Source organism: Heptranchias perlo, chromosome 8 (genome assembly GCF_035084215.1).
Source record: "Heptranchias perlo isolate sHepPer1 chromosome 8, sHepPer1.hap1, whole genome shotgun sequence".
Taxonomy (NCBI): Eukaryota; Metazoa; Chordata; class Chondrichthyes; order Hexanchiformes; family Hexanchidae; genus Heptranchias; species Heptranchias perlo.
In genome coordinates this window covers 9,037,816-9,053,958 of record NC_090332.1, presented here as the reverse complement: position 1 = coordinate 9,053,958, position 16,143 = coordinate 9,037,816, and the positions used below count along the sequence as shown (strand labels likewise).

Below are 16,143 nucleotides of genomic sequence, written 5' to 3'. Positions count from 1 at the left end.
ATCCTAATTCTTCCCCCTTCCTAAGCCCAGAGTGTTGAGGATAGTTGCAGCGCACCAACCTGGGTGAGATCAGGTAACTCAGCATAGACTGGAGATTGAGCCTAGGATCTTCCTGGTCTAAATGACTTAAGTGCCTTTGCGCACTAGTCCTTTGGGAGAGCTGCTTTGTTGTTTTTTATGAAGCTTAGCAAGCAGGAGTCGAGGACATCTGCATTCTAATTCCATAACAATTATAATAGTAATCTTTGTGCTTTATAGAGCACAAAGGTGTCAGCTTGCAGCAGTTCTGTCTCACCTCTGTGTCAGCGGGTTGAGGGTTTAAGCCCATTCCAGGGTTTTAAGTTCATAATCTTGCCTGATAGTTCGTGCAGTTCAGAGGCAGTGCTGCCTTGTCAAAGATGTCCTCCTTTGGAATTCTATTCTGATGGCTTATGAGGTAGACACTGAAGTTCACTTAGCACTATTCAAGAAAGAACAGGGAGTTTCCTCGATATCATACCCATCATTTCTCCCTTAACCAATCACCAAAAATGTGGTTAGCAATTCATCTCGTTGCTGTTGGATTTTGCTATGTGCAAATGGCTGCTGAGTTTGCCTATGCAACAACAGTCACTGCATTTCGAAGTAATATGTGAAACAAGAGGCGTGATGAATGCAATTTTTTTTCTATCCACTTTACACATTTGAAATTGTCAAGTAAAATGTGTGTATGAGGAGGATGGGTCCCTGGATGGCAACAAGCAATAAAAGAAGCACATTCTTTCTAGCTGTATTATGATGCATTCAAATTGGTATTAAGTTCCTACCCCAGGGGTGTCAAACTCATTTTATTTAGTGGGCCAGATCCGATATCCTGGCACTTGCCACATTCAGCAAAAGTTATTAAAATAGAAATAAAGATAAACCATATTGGTACTTACTTACATTGTATTTACTGCTACCGCTGCTCTCTGGTGCCTGGCACCTCTTACCTCTTAGCTTGAACCACTCCATCAACATTTGGAGCAAATGACTGGGCTGAGGCCTGTCGTGGATAAAGACGTGGGTCACTTGTCACTACAGAACTCTGTGCCTCAGCCACTAACCCTGGAAGTGAATTCCGTCGCTTCACAACTCTCTTGTGTAAAGAAGTTTATCTTGCTCCCTGTTCAAAATTTCTTTCATTTAATCTTGTATCTATGGCCCCTTGTTCTTGACCCCACAACTACTGGCAACAGTCTACTTCTACCTTGTCCCATCTTTCACAATTTTAAACATTTCTATCATATCGCCCCATACAGTGTGTTGAGTATCAGAAGGATGAGCCCTAATAGAAAGGGCACAAAGTCAGAATGGGCCTGAGACTGAGTCACCTACCATTCTGGTCAGGAATGCACCCGTCTTGTTTGACTTAGAGAACTCCTAATCTGTTATACAAGCACAACTGGCTGCCTTTGTGATTATTAGTCATAAAACACAAGCACATAACATTCTCTGCTGTGCATAAACATTATTTCTGGGTCCTCCATATTGGGCAGAAAAACAAGATCGCTTCCTTCCCCAGGCAATCTGTGTGCTTTAGTCTGTAATCTTTACTGTTCAAATAAAGTATCTCCCTTCTGGCATTTTTCAAGGTTTCTTTGGCTGACCTTCCGCCCTTTTCTCGTTTTATGCTTTTTACCTCATCATAATGAATCACAAAAAGAGGCTCACGAGTTATTAATTCAGGGAACCTTCTTCTGGCTTCAGCTCGATTCACTCACCCCCTTCTTTCACATCTCTACATTTCTTACAGGAAGACATCAGGGACGTTAGACTTTGGGATTTTGGCATAAGAACAAGTAGATCCAGTCATCTGTCTGGCTGCAAAGGGCCTCTGACAATAACATGTCACCAGGCCCCATGTCATTCTGATTCCACCGTACCTTCATCCATTATCCATCTTTCACCTTCACTAGAGCTAGTTTTGCCACAGTGACTATTTCCTATACTGAGGCACTTGTAGGTTTCCATTTTACAGTTCTCAGTACAAGTGGTCTCTGGATTTGATCTCAGAAAAGAGGAAGTTTGCTTTCACCACCTCCTCATCCAAGTCCCTTTCACTCAACGAGCTTTTGATCGTTTTTTATCAGCTTTTGCGGGGTTTTTTTTTCTCCTTTTAATGCGGGGTTTGAAGCTGGACTTCTCCCCCTCTGCTTCTCCATTCCCACGCCTCACAGTTTGATCGGACCCTGGGTAGAGAGAATCCTTCCACTTCAGTCTGTCGAGCGAGCAAGCAAGCACACCTTCCGAATTCAGGGTGTGGAATCCATTTTTTTCAATCATGTCAGGTAATATGCCTCATTTTAAAACGGGTATTTAACTGCAGAGCAGAGGGAGCGCGCCCTGGTTGGACTGCAGGTTGTAAGAAGTGGGCCAGGCAGGAGGGAAAGCTCCGGTCAGGCGGCGCGAACCGAGCGTTCAAACCCAACGGGGGGGGGGGGGGGAGCACGAACCGAGCGTTCAAACCCAACAGGGGGGGGAGCACGAGCCGAGCGTTCAAACCCAACAGTGGGGGAGGGGGGGAAGCACGAGCCGAGCGTTCAAACCCAACGGGGTGGGGGGGGGGGGGAGAGCACGAGCCGAGCGTTCAAACCCAACAGGGGGGGGGGGGGGGAGCACGAGCCGAGCGTTCAAACCCAACAGGGGGGGGGGCACGAGCCGAGCGTTCAAACCCAACAGTGGGGGAGGGGGGGAAGCACGAGCCGAGCGTTCAAACCCAACAGTGGGGGGGGGGGGGGGGCGGGGGAGCGCGAGCCGAGCGTTCAAACCCAACAGTGGGGGGGGGGGGAGCACGAGCCGAGCGTTCAAACCCAACAGTGGGTGGGGGGGGGGGGAGCACGAGCCGAGCGTTCAAACCCAACGGGGAAAAAAAGCGCGAGCGGCTTGAGAGAGCGGGAAAAATGTAAAGCAGCGATTGGAGGATCAGAGAGCGCGCGGGGGGTGCACAGGTCACAACAGCGCATGGCAAGAAGCGCGGGCAGGGGAGTCGAGGATCCCGGGGAAACGCTTCAGAGCCACAGGAAAGACTCTCTTTTAGCAAGTTAAGTGTGCTCTAAATTGATCTGTCAAGGTTTCGGAGCACAAGCAAAATTTCCCCAATAACCACTGAGGGGGGAAGTTGGGTGAAACTGTTCAGGGGTCCGGAATCCAAAGGGCACGTTTGACACCCTTGCCCTACCAGGCTCTTTATACTAATTGAGGCAAATGATTTATTGCAACATCCAGATCCCACTTTTTTGGGGAGGGGAAGGGGGAAGAATATTTGTTTTTATATAATGTACCACAATAAGAAACAATTCAACAATAAGAACACAGGCCAGCATGTAAACATCAACATTTCAAGATGTGGTACAAATATTCCAATGAACCCCTATTAATTCCCCCTGCATCCTCTTTTCTAATTAACCTACCAGACAACAAGAAAAAAACAATGAGCATAGAAAGAAAGAACGAAAGGGGGAAAAAGATGATCTGCCCCATTGCAGTTCAAGCCTGTCTTACCTCCATCATGCTCCCTGTCCCTGGAGTGCCTTGATCTTGTACTCCAAAAGCCCTCCTCATCCATTCCTAAATGTGGTAGTACATTTCTATCTTTCCTCCATTGTAAAGTGCTAGTCTCTCCAGGTTTATATCTTCAAGGACTGCAGTGGGAGTGCGTAGATTGAGCATTATGCCGGTACAATAAACTTCTTCACCGCCAACAACACTGATAGAATTATTCTGCATAAACGCGGTGAAGCTTTGACTTTTGACATTAATCCCAACAAGTGTATTTTAGGGATCAATAATTGTGCCCCTTTCCCCTGCCTATGGTGCCAACCACACCCGCACCAAATAGAAAGGCAAGATTTTAGGCCAATTAGTTACAATACGTGAAGAAGGGTACCTCTTATTAGTCACAATACCAATACCTACCCTATAATGAGTGGCCATTTAAAATCCCACAATTGTCTAATTCATTGCACGTAGCATTATTTGCTGACCCAGTTCTACAATTCTGCCTAAGAACTCTCAGAAGCTGTGAAAATGTTGGTGCATGAGGACACCTGAGTGATAATAAATCACTTGCCATAACAATAGTCCCTACCGCTATAACTGCTCTGTTACAAACATGTTACCAGGTGGTTTTATGAATTTTTCTTCTTCACAGTTTTCAATGAGCCTGATGGTCCTCTTCTTGGTACAGTTGGCGGTTGGAGTGCTGGGATTCGTCTACTCTGATAAGGTAATCCTACGCACACTGCTGGGTTGAAAGTCCCCTGCATGAAAATGAAAGTGGTGCACTCCAAATCCAGGCGCAGACTGGCTAAAGGGGAAATCAAGAGATGTCCTGAATGCCCCGTGAATGGTTCCATAGCACTGTATTACATAGCCTCCCTTTCTCCGTGAGTCCCAAAGAGTCCCATGCCCAATCACGGAAACCATTCCGCCCCTGCCCACATCTGATAAAGAGGTCTAGTAGCCTTGTTTTGATCATGCCTGGCATTGAGTTTTTAACAAAAATTGTGTGGACTTCCTCATTGGTTTGCCTTTTGTAAACTGAGGAAAGTCTGAACAGGCTGGGACTCTTTTCTCTAGAAAAGTGAAGGCTGAGGGGTGACCAAATAGAAGTCTTTGAAATTATGAAGGGGTTTCCACTTGTGGAGGAGACCAAAACTGGGGGAAATAAATATAAGATAGTCACTAATTAGAATTCAGAGAAACTTCTTTACCCAGAGAGTGGTTAGAATGTGGAACTCACAATCACATGGAGTAGTTGTGGCGAATAGCATAGATACATTTAAGGGGAATCTAGATAAGTACGTGAGGGAGAAAGGAATAGAAGGATATGTTGATTTGGTGAGGTGAAGTAGAGTAGGAGGAGGCTCGTCTGGAGCATAAACACCGGCATAGATCAGTTGGGCTGAATGGCCTGTTTCTGTACTGTAGATTCTATGTAACTCTATTCTGTATAAAGAGTTATATTGTGATATGACCAAGCAGCAATTAAGGAAAACTTTGATTTTATACCAACCTGGTTTGAAGGTGCTTTATTTTCCCTCTGGCTTGTAGGTTGCACTCTTATCCCAAGTCAGAAGATTCAAGACGAATTCTGGACTTGAGCACATAATCTAGGGCTGACACTCCAATGCAGTACTGAGGGAGTGCTACATTGTTGGATGTGCCATTTTTTTTGGATGAGACTTTAAACCAACATCTGCTTGTTCTGATGGTTCAGATGGACACAAAAGATCCAACGGCACTATTCAAAGAAGAGCAGGGGTTTTCCTGATGTCCCTCAGAAGATATATGACGTTCAGGGGTGATGTCAGGAAGCACTTCTTCGCACCAAGGGCAGTGGAAATTTGGAACTCTCTCCCCAAAAAGCTGTTGAGGCTAGGGGTCAATTGAAAATGTCAAAACTGAGATTGATAGATTTTTGTTAGGCAAGGGTATTAAGGGATAGGGAACCAAGTCGGGTAGATGGATTAAGATACAGATCAGCCATGATCAAATTGAATGGTGGAACAGGCTCGAGGGGCTGAATGGCTTACTCCTGTACCTATGTTCCTATCTATCTATTTATCATCGATCTATTTATTTATCTATTAAAAACATAGAACTGGGCAGTAAGGAGAGCAGAGGGAGGGGAAGGATTAAATGTGCTGTGCCATTGCATATTGGTGCACCGGTCAATATCCTGGATAAATGGAAATTATGACTAAGTCCCTTCTCAACATGGTACGTTATTGATATTGACCAGGCTGCCATTAGAGGTGCCAAGCAGAGAAACTGGGCTTCTGCCCACTAAAAAGCAGGAAAATCGGAGCATGGATTTCCCCAGTCCCTGTTAAATGTATAAAAGTTTGGGAAATGAAATTGAACCAAGTGCAATTTACGTATGGCGTGCTACCTGACCTTTAACTCCAAGCTCAGAGGCCGTCCTGTGAAACGATATAAGATGCTATGTAAATGCAACTTCTTGTTTCCTTCTTGTGGATGAATCAATAGAAAATCTTAAATAATACAGATGAGGAGGGTCGTTCGGCCCACTTTAGCTCATCCATCGAGAAAAACCTGCAGTTTCCCCCATCGCAGCATCCAATTGTCCCTTAAATGATTCCATGGATTTTCTCTCCACTGCCCTACCTAGAAGACCGTTTCAAATGTTGATCACGCTTTTTTTGAAGAAGAAATTCCTGAGATTGCTCTTCAAAGCATGAGATAGATGACCCTGTCCATTTAAACACCTGGAGCTGCAGCTTATATTTAATCCAAAATGAGTGAGTGTCACTCCAAATAAATGAACGTTGATGGGGTTGGTATAGCACTGTATACTTATAAACAAATGAAGACTTAGCTTGCTCCTGTTAAGTGTATAAAAGCTTCAGTGCACTTAAACTGAAATGACCCAAATGCAGTTTACTCATGAAAGAAGAAAAGAAAGACTTGTATTGATATAGCGCCTTTCATGACCTCAGGATATCCTAAAGCGCTTTACAGCCAATGAAATACTTTTGAAGTATAGTCACTGTTGTAATATAGGAAACGTAGCAGCTGATATGCGCACAGCAAGATCCCACAAACAGCAATGAGATAATGAACAGATAATCTGTTTTAGTGATGTTGGTTGAGGGATAAATATTGGCCAGGACGCTGGGGAGAACTCCCCCGTTCTTCTTCGAAATAGCGCTGTGGGATCTTTTACGCCCACCCGAGAGGGCAGACGGGGCCTCGGTTTAACATCTCATCCGAAAGACGGCACCTTCGACAGTGCAACACTCTCCTAGTGCTGCACTAAAGTGTCAGCCTAGATTATGTGCTCAAGTCTCTGGAGTGCGACTTGAAACTACGACCTTCTGACTCAGAGATGAGAGGGCTATCACTGAATCACGACTGAGACCTATGAACTGCTACTTGACTTTTAACTTCAAGCTAAGAAATCTTGGGGCCAGTTCGGCCACTGAGAGCTGCAGCAGGAAGTGACTAGCATTGCTGCTTCTAGATTCAAAGACACACCTACCCAGAATCTCCATAACCAGTACCCTTTTTTTTGCAGATTCGACCTTTAATACAAACACTCTTGTGTAAAATGTTAATATTTTATTGCGATTTTATTCTAATTTCTGACACCAATCACTTTGTTCTTGTCTTCTCTTCTTAGGCTGAAGACACAGTTAGCAAATTCATCAAGAAAGCCATTGTCCATTATCGAGATGATATTGACCTGCAGAACCTGATCGACTATATTCAGGGAGAGGTAACGGCCCTGATATTAACGGGGAGGTGGGGAGGGTGCGGGGGAATGCGGTAGCACGGGTAAAAACCCAGCAAGGCCAAGGACATCGAGGCCATGCCGAACTTAACGGCAGGACCTCATTTTTATAAGAGAATGCAGACTCCTGCCCGAAAGCAGGCCGTATTGACAGCCTGGCCGGCGGGTGGGAACTTGAGGCAAGAGGTCACAACCGGGGACCCATGGGAACGGTCCCCTTTAGTTACTGGCGGCACTGGCTGTGATCAAGAAGGGGGGGGTATCTGGCTGCTATGGGGTGGGGAGGATGGTTGCTGCAGGGTGCAAGGGAGGTCCAAGGCTTCCTTGGTTTCTCCTGCCCCTGCTGGCCCACAAGGAAACCTGAAAAATAAATTCAAAACATGCCTTCTGGGCCTTTTCTGGCCCAGGATGCGGCTCCCGGCAGGTTTTGCCTGATGGGGGAACCGCCGGTTTTGTGGAGCCCGGGGGGACACTCTTGCTCCTCACAGCCCTGTAAAAATACAGTAAAACCAACCTGTGGGATCCTCCTCAGCTGGGCCGCCAGCTGATACCGGGCGGAGTGTACGTGGCGATGCCCCGCCCAATACTGTCCTAAAATGGCAAATAGGGTCCTATGTACAGCATATTAAAGGGGCTTGCCACCTGACTCAGGTGGGCCCTCCGGCTTCGTAGCGCTGGACCCTGGGGGAAGATTGCAGCTGCCACTCCGTGTCTGCTTTCTTCTACGTAACCCCGTTTTGAACCTAGGTATTTTAAAATTATACTAAATAGAAAAAAAGGTCTGTTTCCATCGTAGGATGTAACATCCTATGTGAACTTACCTGACCTATACTCTATTCTCCTTTTATTCTTCATTTATACTATGAGTTGGTTCTTATTCCTTTCTTTATATATGTATTACCATTAAAATTGATGTGTACAGTGCACTAGTATAAAAGTAACACCTTGGACTGAAGAGTGACTTATGCACTTGATTTTATGGAACATCTTGTTATTTGGTTTTATATAATAATACAAAATGCTACTTTCATGACACAATCTAAATGCAACATTCTTAGTAATGTTTGAGGGTTTTTTGTAATAATAACCTATACTTCATAAAACCACTGTTATGGTACATATATATACACACAAGGGTTTCTTGTAATAGTGTTAATGATGCTCTTAATGTAATATACACCCTGTAAAACCTTTCTTATTTTACCTTCATGCAGTTTCAGTGCTGCGGTTGGACCAACTACAAAGATTGGTCTAAGAACATGTATTTCAACTGTACCCCTGACAACCCCAGCCCTGAGCGCTGCGGTGTGCCATATTCCTGCTGTACCCTGGTACCTGGTGAGGTAAGTTGTTCGATAAAACAACAGCGCTTTTATTTTTTACCATCTTTTTTTCCTCTTCCTCTTCTCAAGGGCACTGAGTGTTGCTGGGGTTTGATTCTTTTGGTGCTGACAGCCCTCCAGTGCCTTGCCCGAGTGGCCATCCTTAATTTGTGAACCTAGAAGCGAGTGTCAGCAGAGAGATAAATCCTGTTGTCGCCCAGTGTCTGGGTACACACAAACTTTCCGGTCTGAGTCACCGAATAATGGTCAGAGGTGGGAATCCCTACTGGCTTTAGCCCTCCTGAACTCAGGCGTGCTGGGGGCCAATTGTAGCTCCCTGGAGTGCTGCCTGAAAATAGCTGTGCAACCCTCAAACTGATGTTAATATAGCCCAGGCTGCGCTCTCGAGTCTGAATCGTTAAGTCGTGATTTTAATGTTTTGATTCTGGTCTAACTCGGCACAGTCCTGATTCGATCCTTTCAAAACCACATTCAGAATCGAGAATGCGCCCAGGGCTATATTAACATCAGTGTGAGGGTTGCACAGCTATTTGTAACTTTTTCCGCTATGTTATTTTATGAACACGCAAACTCCCCTCAGTGAAGAGCACATGAAAAAAAATCAGTGTTGTGACTAGGAACATAGGAATTGCAAGACGATAAAGGACCACGGTCCATCTAGTTCGCCTTCCACCATCCTGGTACTCGCATGATACACTGATAATGGAGTTGTTGACGAATCATAGCAATCAATCTCTATCAATTAGTCTACAACAGACCCAGATATGACACAAGAAAACGCCAGTGGTAGAGAGCTTAGGTTCAAAATCACCTTTTTCCTCTCAAGCATGCTACACTCACCACAGGTCACGACTCAAATTACTCATATACTGTATCCCAAAATATTATTTAGCCTACATGGACCAATACACTATGAAGAAAATAAAAATCACACAAGCAGTACATTTTAATGTTGTGCAAAGAATTTCTTGTTATGAGACTCTTAATTCATCACTTGATATTTGTTCCCACCACTTCTATCGCCACCACCAGTGACAGACCTATAACCATCGGCAGTTCACCATTGTGTTGTATAATTCCAAATGCTCTATCCAAGTACAGTCCAAGTTTGGACAGGCTGAATCTGTAATTGTACTGTAGGGTATTTTCACAATAAATTTCGCACACCCACCATCATGCCTTATTGAAATCCTAATGACAGTACTGTTTAGGGCAGTGGTAACAAATTATTGCTGAGGGATAGCTTTGGGTCTGTCGTGGCATTGCTGGTGTAAGGGACCAAGTGACAGAGGCACTTTCACATTTCAGTTCACAACAGGTATTGGAACTGTACTTGAGTCTGGTTTTAGAACACACCCTGGTGCAAGTTTGTTTGCTTTTGTATTTTTTTCCTCTTTACGTCTCTGTGAGGGCACAGACTGTTAACCCATCAACAAGATGAGCAGGTGACATGTACCCCGGGCTCTAACAGTGCTATGAGGAGGTACACATGGATGTCAGCATTAACACACCCTCTCCTTCCATGGGAGAGAAGTGCCTGGCACCTGCTGGAAGGCTCCACTGAGAGGCATGTTGTGTCCCTGTGTACTGCACCACAAACCTAAAGAAAGAACTTGCATTTATATAGCGCCTTTCATGACCTCAGGACACCCCAAAGCGCTTTCCAGCCAATGAAATGTAGTCATTGTTGTTCCTGCCTTTACCTGTTCAGGGAGTGCGCTGGATTAGTAGCAACGGCTGGAAATCAAACCCCTCCTCCAGACCGCTTGTCACGCCCCACAAGCACACCTTGTCTGTCTCATTCATCATTCGATGCTTTTTTATTCCTCTTCCTCCCAGTCGGTGATCAACACAATGTGTGGTTTCGGGAAGCAATCACTAGACCAACTGGAGGCCTCAAAATTCCTGCACCCAGTGGGCTGTGCTGACAAAGCAGCGATCTGGATAGAGAGTCACCTGCTGCTGGTGGGAGGTGTAGTCCTTGGGATGGCACTGCCACAGGTAGGGATCAATTCACCCATATATAGGTTTATGTGTATGTGTCTGTGTGTATCTTTCTGCCTGTGTCTGTATGTATCTGTGGATCTTCTTACCTGTACATATCTGTCTGTGCCTGTTTATATGTATGCGCCTGTGTGTATCTCTCTGTCAATACTAAATACCTTCTGATTTTAATTCATGTCATCTGTCTTCTTCAGTTAAACCCCACGCTCCCTGAGGAGATAGAAATGAATCCAGCCCACGAAGAGTGTCTGCAGCCCTTTACAACATTTAGGGTTTGCCTGTTTGAAGAAATGAGTTTTAGTGCCTTTACAATCTCCGTTGGAAGGAGTTCCTTGCACACTTATTCCTCTCTGTGTCTAATCAGTGCACAGGTCTCAAGCTTACACTCACAACGTGGAGAGGATTTCTCTCTAACTGATGCTATAAATTATATTAGAGTCAGAACCCGTCGTTGTAATAATGTTGATTCTTGGCTGACTGTGCACTTGTAAACATGTGACTTCTGCTTGCCCCATGGCCCAATCTTGACCCCATCAGCCTTATGACCCCAATGCTGACCCCACCAGAAATCACAGGGTCATTAGGATATTGCTGGGCGGGACAAAGGTGGAAATCCCACCAGAAATTGATGTACTGCATCTGGGAGGCCTGGACTATACATGGGGGGGGGGAGGTCAGGGCGGGGGGGCGTGCAGCAGAGGATATACTTCTGAGGCTGCAGCTGCAGTATTTAAAGATCTTAAAGCAGAACGGGTACACAGGAAGGTAAGAACGCAACTCCTACAGGTACAAGCAGCAAACGTCTCAGAGAGTGATAGAAATATTCTTACTGAAATTAGGCATGGGCAGGGGGAAATGGAATGATGGGAGTGGGTGGCAAGGGACCTGCTAATACAGTAGCTGGAACTATGTGGGCAGAAGTGGCAATGGTTAGTGAGAGACAACTCCCTAACCCCCAGGACCCCGCTCCAATACAAGCCGAGGTTTACTGACTCGACATGGTCAGCAAAGGTCTGTGTAATGGCTGCGAGCTGCCGTTAATGGATATTTTGTACATTTCAGACCTACATTTACCCTAAAAGTGCATTCACAAGCATAAAGGTATAACCTTGAGCACTAAATAAATCATAGTGACATGTGCAGACAGGAGACTTGAGTTAAATGGATGAAGCGGTGCAGCTGCTGATACTGTTTTTTCAGGAAATGAAATAATTCTCTCTGATCTGTCATTGCAGATTGGAGGAATTGTACTTTCTCGGATGCTGATCGGACAAATCAAAGAGGAGATCAAGTCAATATAACGAAGGAGGCAGTATGCAGCTTTGGAAGCCTTGGCAACAGGGAGCGAACCAAAGGCAGTGGGATTCACGGAGCCTTGTCCAAGAAAGAAAGAAGCAAACAGGGTGAAAGAACATTCAAGACTTTTTTTGTGTGAAAAACAAACATACCACAGTTCCCAATACTGTTCTTTTTTTTTTAAATTGCAATTAACTGAGGTGGAGGAATCTAAGATGGCAGATCACCAGTCTCACTCCTGACCTTTCACCTTCAGGGCTCAGATTTGAACAGTACAGAGATCTACTGTGTAAGAGATACTGAGGGTCACAAGGACCACTGCTCTTAGCTTAGTCCACAGTCAACATCCCCATTCCCTGCTCCTCAGTCATTGTTTAATCAGTCACCTTGCAGGCAAAGGATTAAATAATCCCGTATGTCCACGTGAGATCATGAAAACTTGAGAACAATTTCAGCATTTCCAACATGATTTCACATCACAAAATCATTTGTAAATAGTAAATATATTTACCAGAATATTTCTGTATAGATTTACAGTGCAATTTACCTGTTTCTCTTCAGAAAGGTACAGAATAAGAAATTGCTACCTTCAAAGCACTGCAATAGCATTAGAACTCAGCACAGAGGTTTGCACCTCTAACACAGGGAGGCATGCAATGTATAAACACCTCTCCCATTTAATCTTTTGTGGTGTTATTCCAATTTTCTCCCCTTCCCTCCTTTCTCCTTGCCCCTCTCCTCTTTTCATCTCCTGAAGGCATTGACTGCTGTTGTGCAATTCCATCCGTTCTTGCACTGCTTACACAGTGAGTGGCAGCAGGCTATTTGACATCTGATCCCTGCCATCACCAGGCATTTGCACAAGTGCACTTTCTAGCTAGAGGGGCAGGGGCGGGAGAACAGTTGCAGGAGAGCAATTAGAAACAGGAGCCCTGTATGATTTTGCTTTTCGCCCTAGTTAAGAGGCGCCAAGGCCAAATGTAGCGACCCAGCTATGATCAGGTAACATTAGCGTGGCTCAGTTGGTAGCACTCTCCCTTCTGAGTCAGAAGGTTATGGGTTCAAATCCCAGTCCAGGGACTTGAGTACAAAATCTAGGCTGATACCCCAGTTCCGAGGGAGTGCTGCACTGTTGGAGGTGCCGTCTTTCAGATGAGATGTTAAACCAAGGCCCTCTCAGGTGGGTGTAAAAGATCCCACAGCATTATTCAAAGAAGAGTGGGGGAGTTCTGCCTGTGTCCTGGCCAATATTTGTCCCTCAACCAACATCACTAAAACAGATAATCTGGTCATTATCTCATTGCTGTTGTGGGACCTTGCTGTGTGCAAATTAGCTGCCATGTTTCCTACATTACAACAGTGACTACACTTCAAAAATACTTCACTGGCTGTAAAGTGCTTTGGGATCTCCTGAGGTTGTGAGAAGTGCTATATAAATGCAAGTTCTTCCTTCAATTCAACTCAAAGCTGGGAAGGTGTGGTCTGTTTGGCTCAGTGCCGATACCAGATCATTAGGGAGCTTTAGATGATTCCAACAGGAAACCGGCATTTCATTATCTGCAGAAAATGCTGGAAATGCACTGAAGGTTGATCGGCATCTGAAAGAATTAATATTTCAGGAATGTCCCTTCAACAGAAACAATCTGCTGTGCATTTCTGGCAACTTCTGCTTTTATTTCAGATTTCCAGCCTTCATGTGTTTTTTTAACCCCACCTAAATATCCCATCTCTGCCACAGCAAGGTGTTCATTTTATTTTACTGAAAAGTTTGATTAAATCCTGTATTTTAAAGGAGGACTGATTTCTCCCTAGTGTTACATGTAGACCGAGCTACGTCATATATCATTGGGACATTTACAAGCAACAGTAGAAAACAAATGGTGGTTCTTTTCCAAATAGATCTTCAGATGTCAATAGAGAAACTCATTGTCTTGTCTTTAAAAATAAGATTATTTTCCAATAAGCCTGTTTCTCCCGCAGTAAAGGTTTGCGTGTTAGTTATCCTCCCCCCTCTCCCTCCATTACTTCTAACTCCCTCCCCAGTTTTCTCCCCTCCTCCTGAGAACATTGACCTGTACCAGGGTACTGATCTACATGTGGCTGTAAATCGGGCGTGGTGTCTAACATACGGCCAATGACAAATTTCTACCCTTGATTTCCTGCAGCTGAATGGGAGAATGAGACAGCAGCTAGAATATCAGAGCCATGGAGCAGAAACCTCATACAATACCTGACCTGAGAGGGCCAGCGGATTAAAGGGTGTGCTGCTAGCTACACAAGAGACAGTCAGTAATATCCCATATGAAAATAAGGGCATGAAAAGACCACAATCTTGTGCACTCCCCCCACCCCAAACTTGTAGCAATGCTAATTCCTAAGGAGTTAAATCGGCCAATTTCAGGGGGGGAAATTGCTTTCCAACAGTAATCAAACAAACTCCGTCTACCCATGATAGATCACTAGGAGAACTCAACCAACCCACAACGCCCATCCCCACCCCCAATATACCACAGCTCCCTTCTCCCTCAGAAAACTGGTCAAGTCCCTTCTTAAAGGACTGTGGCCGATCCATTTTTACCACCTGCATTCCGGAGGGCTAACACAGAGATTATTATAACAAGAAGGTCAACATTAGCAATGTACAATTTACAACTTTTTGTGAGAAGCCCAAAAATGAGAGCTACTTAATCTGTTAGTGAGGCACTGGAAGTTAAAGCAGATCAGACGCCTTAGAGAACCCTAAACTTCAAATACCTAAATGCAAAAAGATTTTTTTTAATTAACCTTTGCGTTCTGAAAAATACATTGCAGTTTTCAAAATAACTTAGTATGTGTTCTCGAAACAGCTGTAAGAATAATTTCCTGGAGATTTTTATGACAGAAACATTCCTTAGGTGACAGAAAGCTGAATAAACTGAAGCTCGTTTGATGCAGAAACATAACTGCATCCTCCAAAGGGCTCAAAGCAAGAATTTGAGTTATGGAATTGCTAGGAATTTTTTTTATATGTGGAGATATTAATAGTTATTTATGATTATTTATATTTTATGTTATTGTTGCACGGTATTAAAAGTGGTTATTAAAACAGAACTGCAATGACGTCTCACCAAATGATTTAATAAACATTTATTGTCGTTCATTTGCCCACCTCCAGTCGTTGGTTGGCAATATTTGATTACTGGCATGTTCTGGTTTGGGCAACAGGACAATATGGGAAACTCAAGGCTTTTTACTGGTTTACTGAATAAGTCAAATTCCGTTATTATTACATGGGATTCCCATTATTTTTACCAGTGTTTTGGGAAGTACATTCCATGATTTAATTTGCTTTACTAGAACACCAAAAAAAACAGCGGCACTGAATAAGCTTTTCATTGCTTTGTACGTCTGATCAATATTGACAGATATCTGATGTTGCAGTACGTTGGTTGACCAGTGGGTGGTGCTCGTGACCTATGAAGAAGTATCAGCTTTAGCCCTCGGCTACTTCAAATTCATGGAAATTGATTTAACACCAGGGGAATGTATCGCTGACAAAAATAAATGTTCCACGGAGAAAAGTCCTGTGAAAACAACACAGTATTTTTTTGACTGCATAGTGCAAGTTTATAATTACTGTTTCCACTTCTCTCCGCACTAGAGACTGTTGCAACTCTGGGTCATAGAATAGTTACAACACAGAAGGAGGCCATTCGGCCCATTGAGCCGTGCCGGCTCTTTGTAAGAGCAATCCAGTTAGTCTCATTCCCCCATTCTTTCCGCGTAGCCCTGCAGTTTTTTTCCCTTCAAATATTTATCCAATTCCTTTTCGAAAGCCATGATTGAATCTGCTTCCACCACCCTTTCAGGCAGCGCATTCCAGATCGTAACTACTCGCCGCGTAAAAAAGTTTTTCCTCTTGTCGCCTTTGGTTCTTTTGCCAATCACCTTAAATCTGTGTCCTCTGGTTCTCGACCCTTCCGCCAATGGGAACAGATCCTCTTTATTTACTTTATCTAAACCCTTCATGAATTTGAACACTTCTATTAAATCTCCTCTTAACCTTCTCTGCTGTAAGGAGAACAACCCCAGCTTTTCCAGTCTATCCACATAACTGAAGGCCTTTATCCCTGGAACCATTCTAGTAAATCTTTTCTGCACCCTCTCTAAGACCGTCACATCCTTCCTAAAGTGCGGTGCCCAGAATTGGACACAATACTCCAGTTGTGGCCGAACCAGTGCTTT

At 44.3% G+C, this 16,143-nt stretch overlaps 1 protein-coding gene across 2 annotated transcripts in view; it reads left to right on the top strand.

Moving 5' to 3' along the window:
* tspan33b (tetraspanin 33b) overlaps nucleotides 1-15,470 on the top strand; it is a 29,615-nt gene extending 14,145 nt beyond the window's left edge. The window contains exons 4-9 of one of the 2 annotated variants that reach the window (XR_010963600.1): nucleotides 4,172-4,246; nucleotides 7,166-7,261; nucleotides 8,491-8,619; nucleotides 10,459-10,620; nucleotides 11,859-12,026; nucleotides 15,324-15,470. Coding sequence is in view for 1 of the 2 variants with exons in the window: in XM_067988621.1 (XP_067844722.1) it covers nucleotides 4,172-4,246; nucleotides 7,166-7,261; nucleotides 8,491-8,619; nucleotides 10,459-10,620; nucleotides 11,859-11,924 (528 nt within the window). In the remaining variant the exon portion in view is untranslated. Of the gene's footprint in view, nucleotides 1-4,171; nucleotides 4,247-7,165; nucleotides 7,262-8,490; nucleotides 8,620-10,458; nucleotides 10,621-11,858; nucleotides 15,010-15,323 lie in introns of those variants that run through there. The other variant, XM_067988621.1, reaches the window with a different exon arrangement.
* Nucleotides 15,471-16,143: the final 673 nt, after the last annotated feature.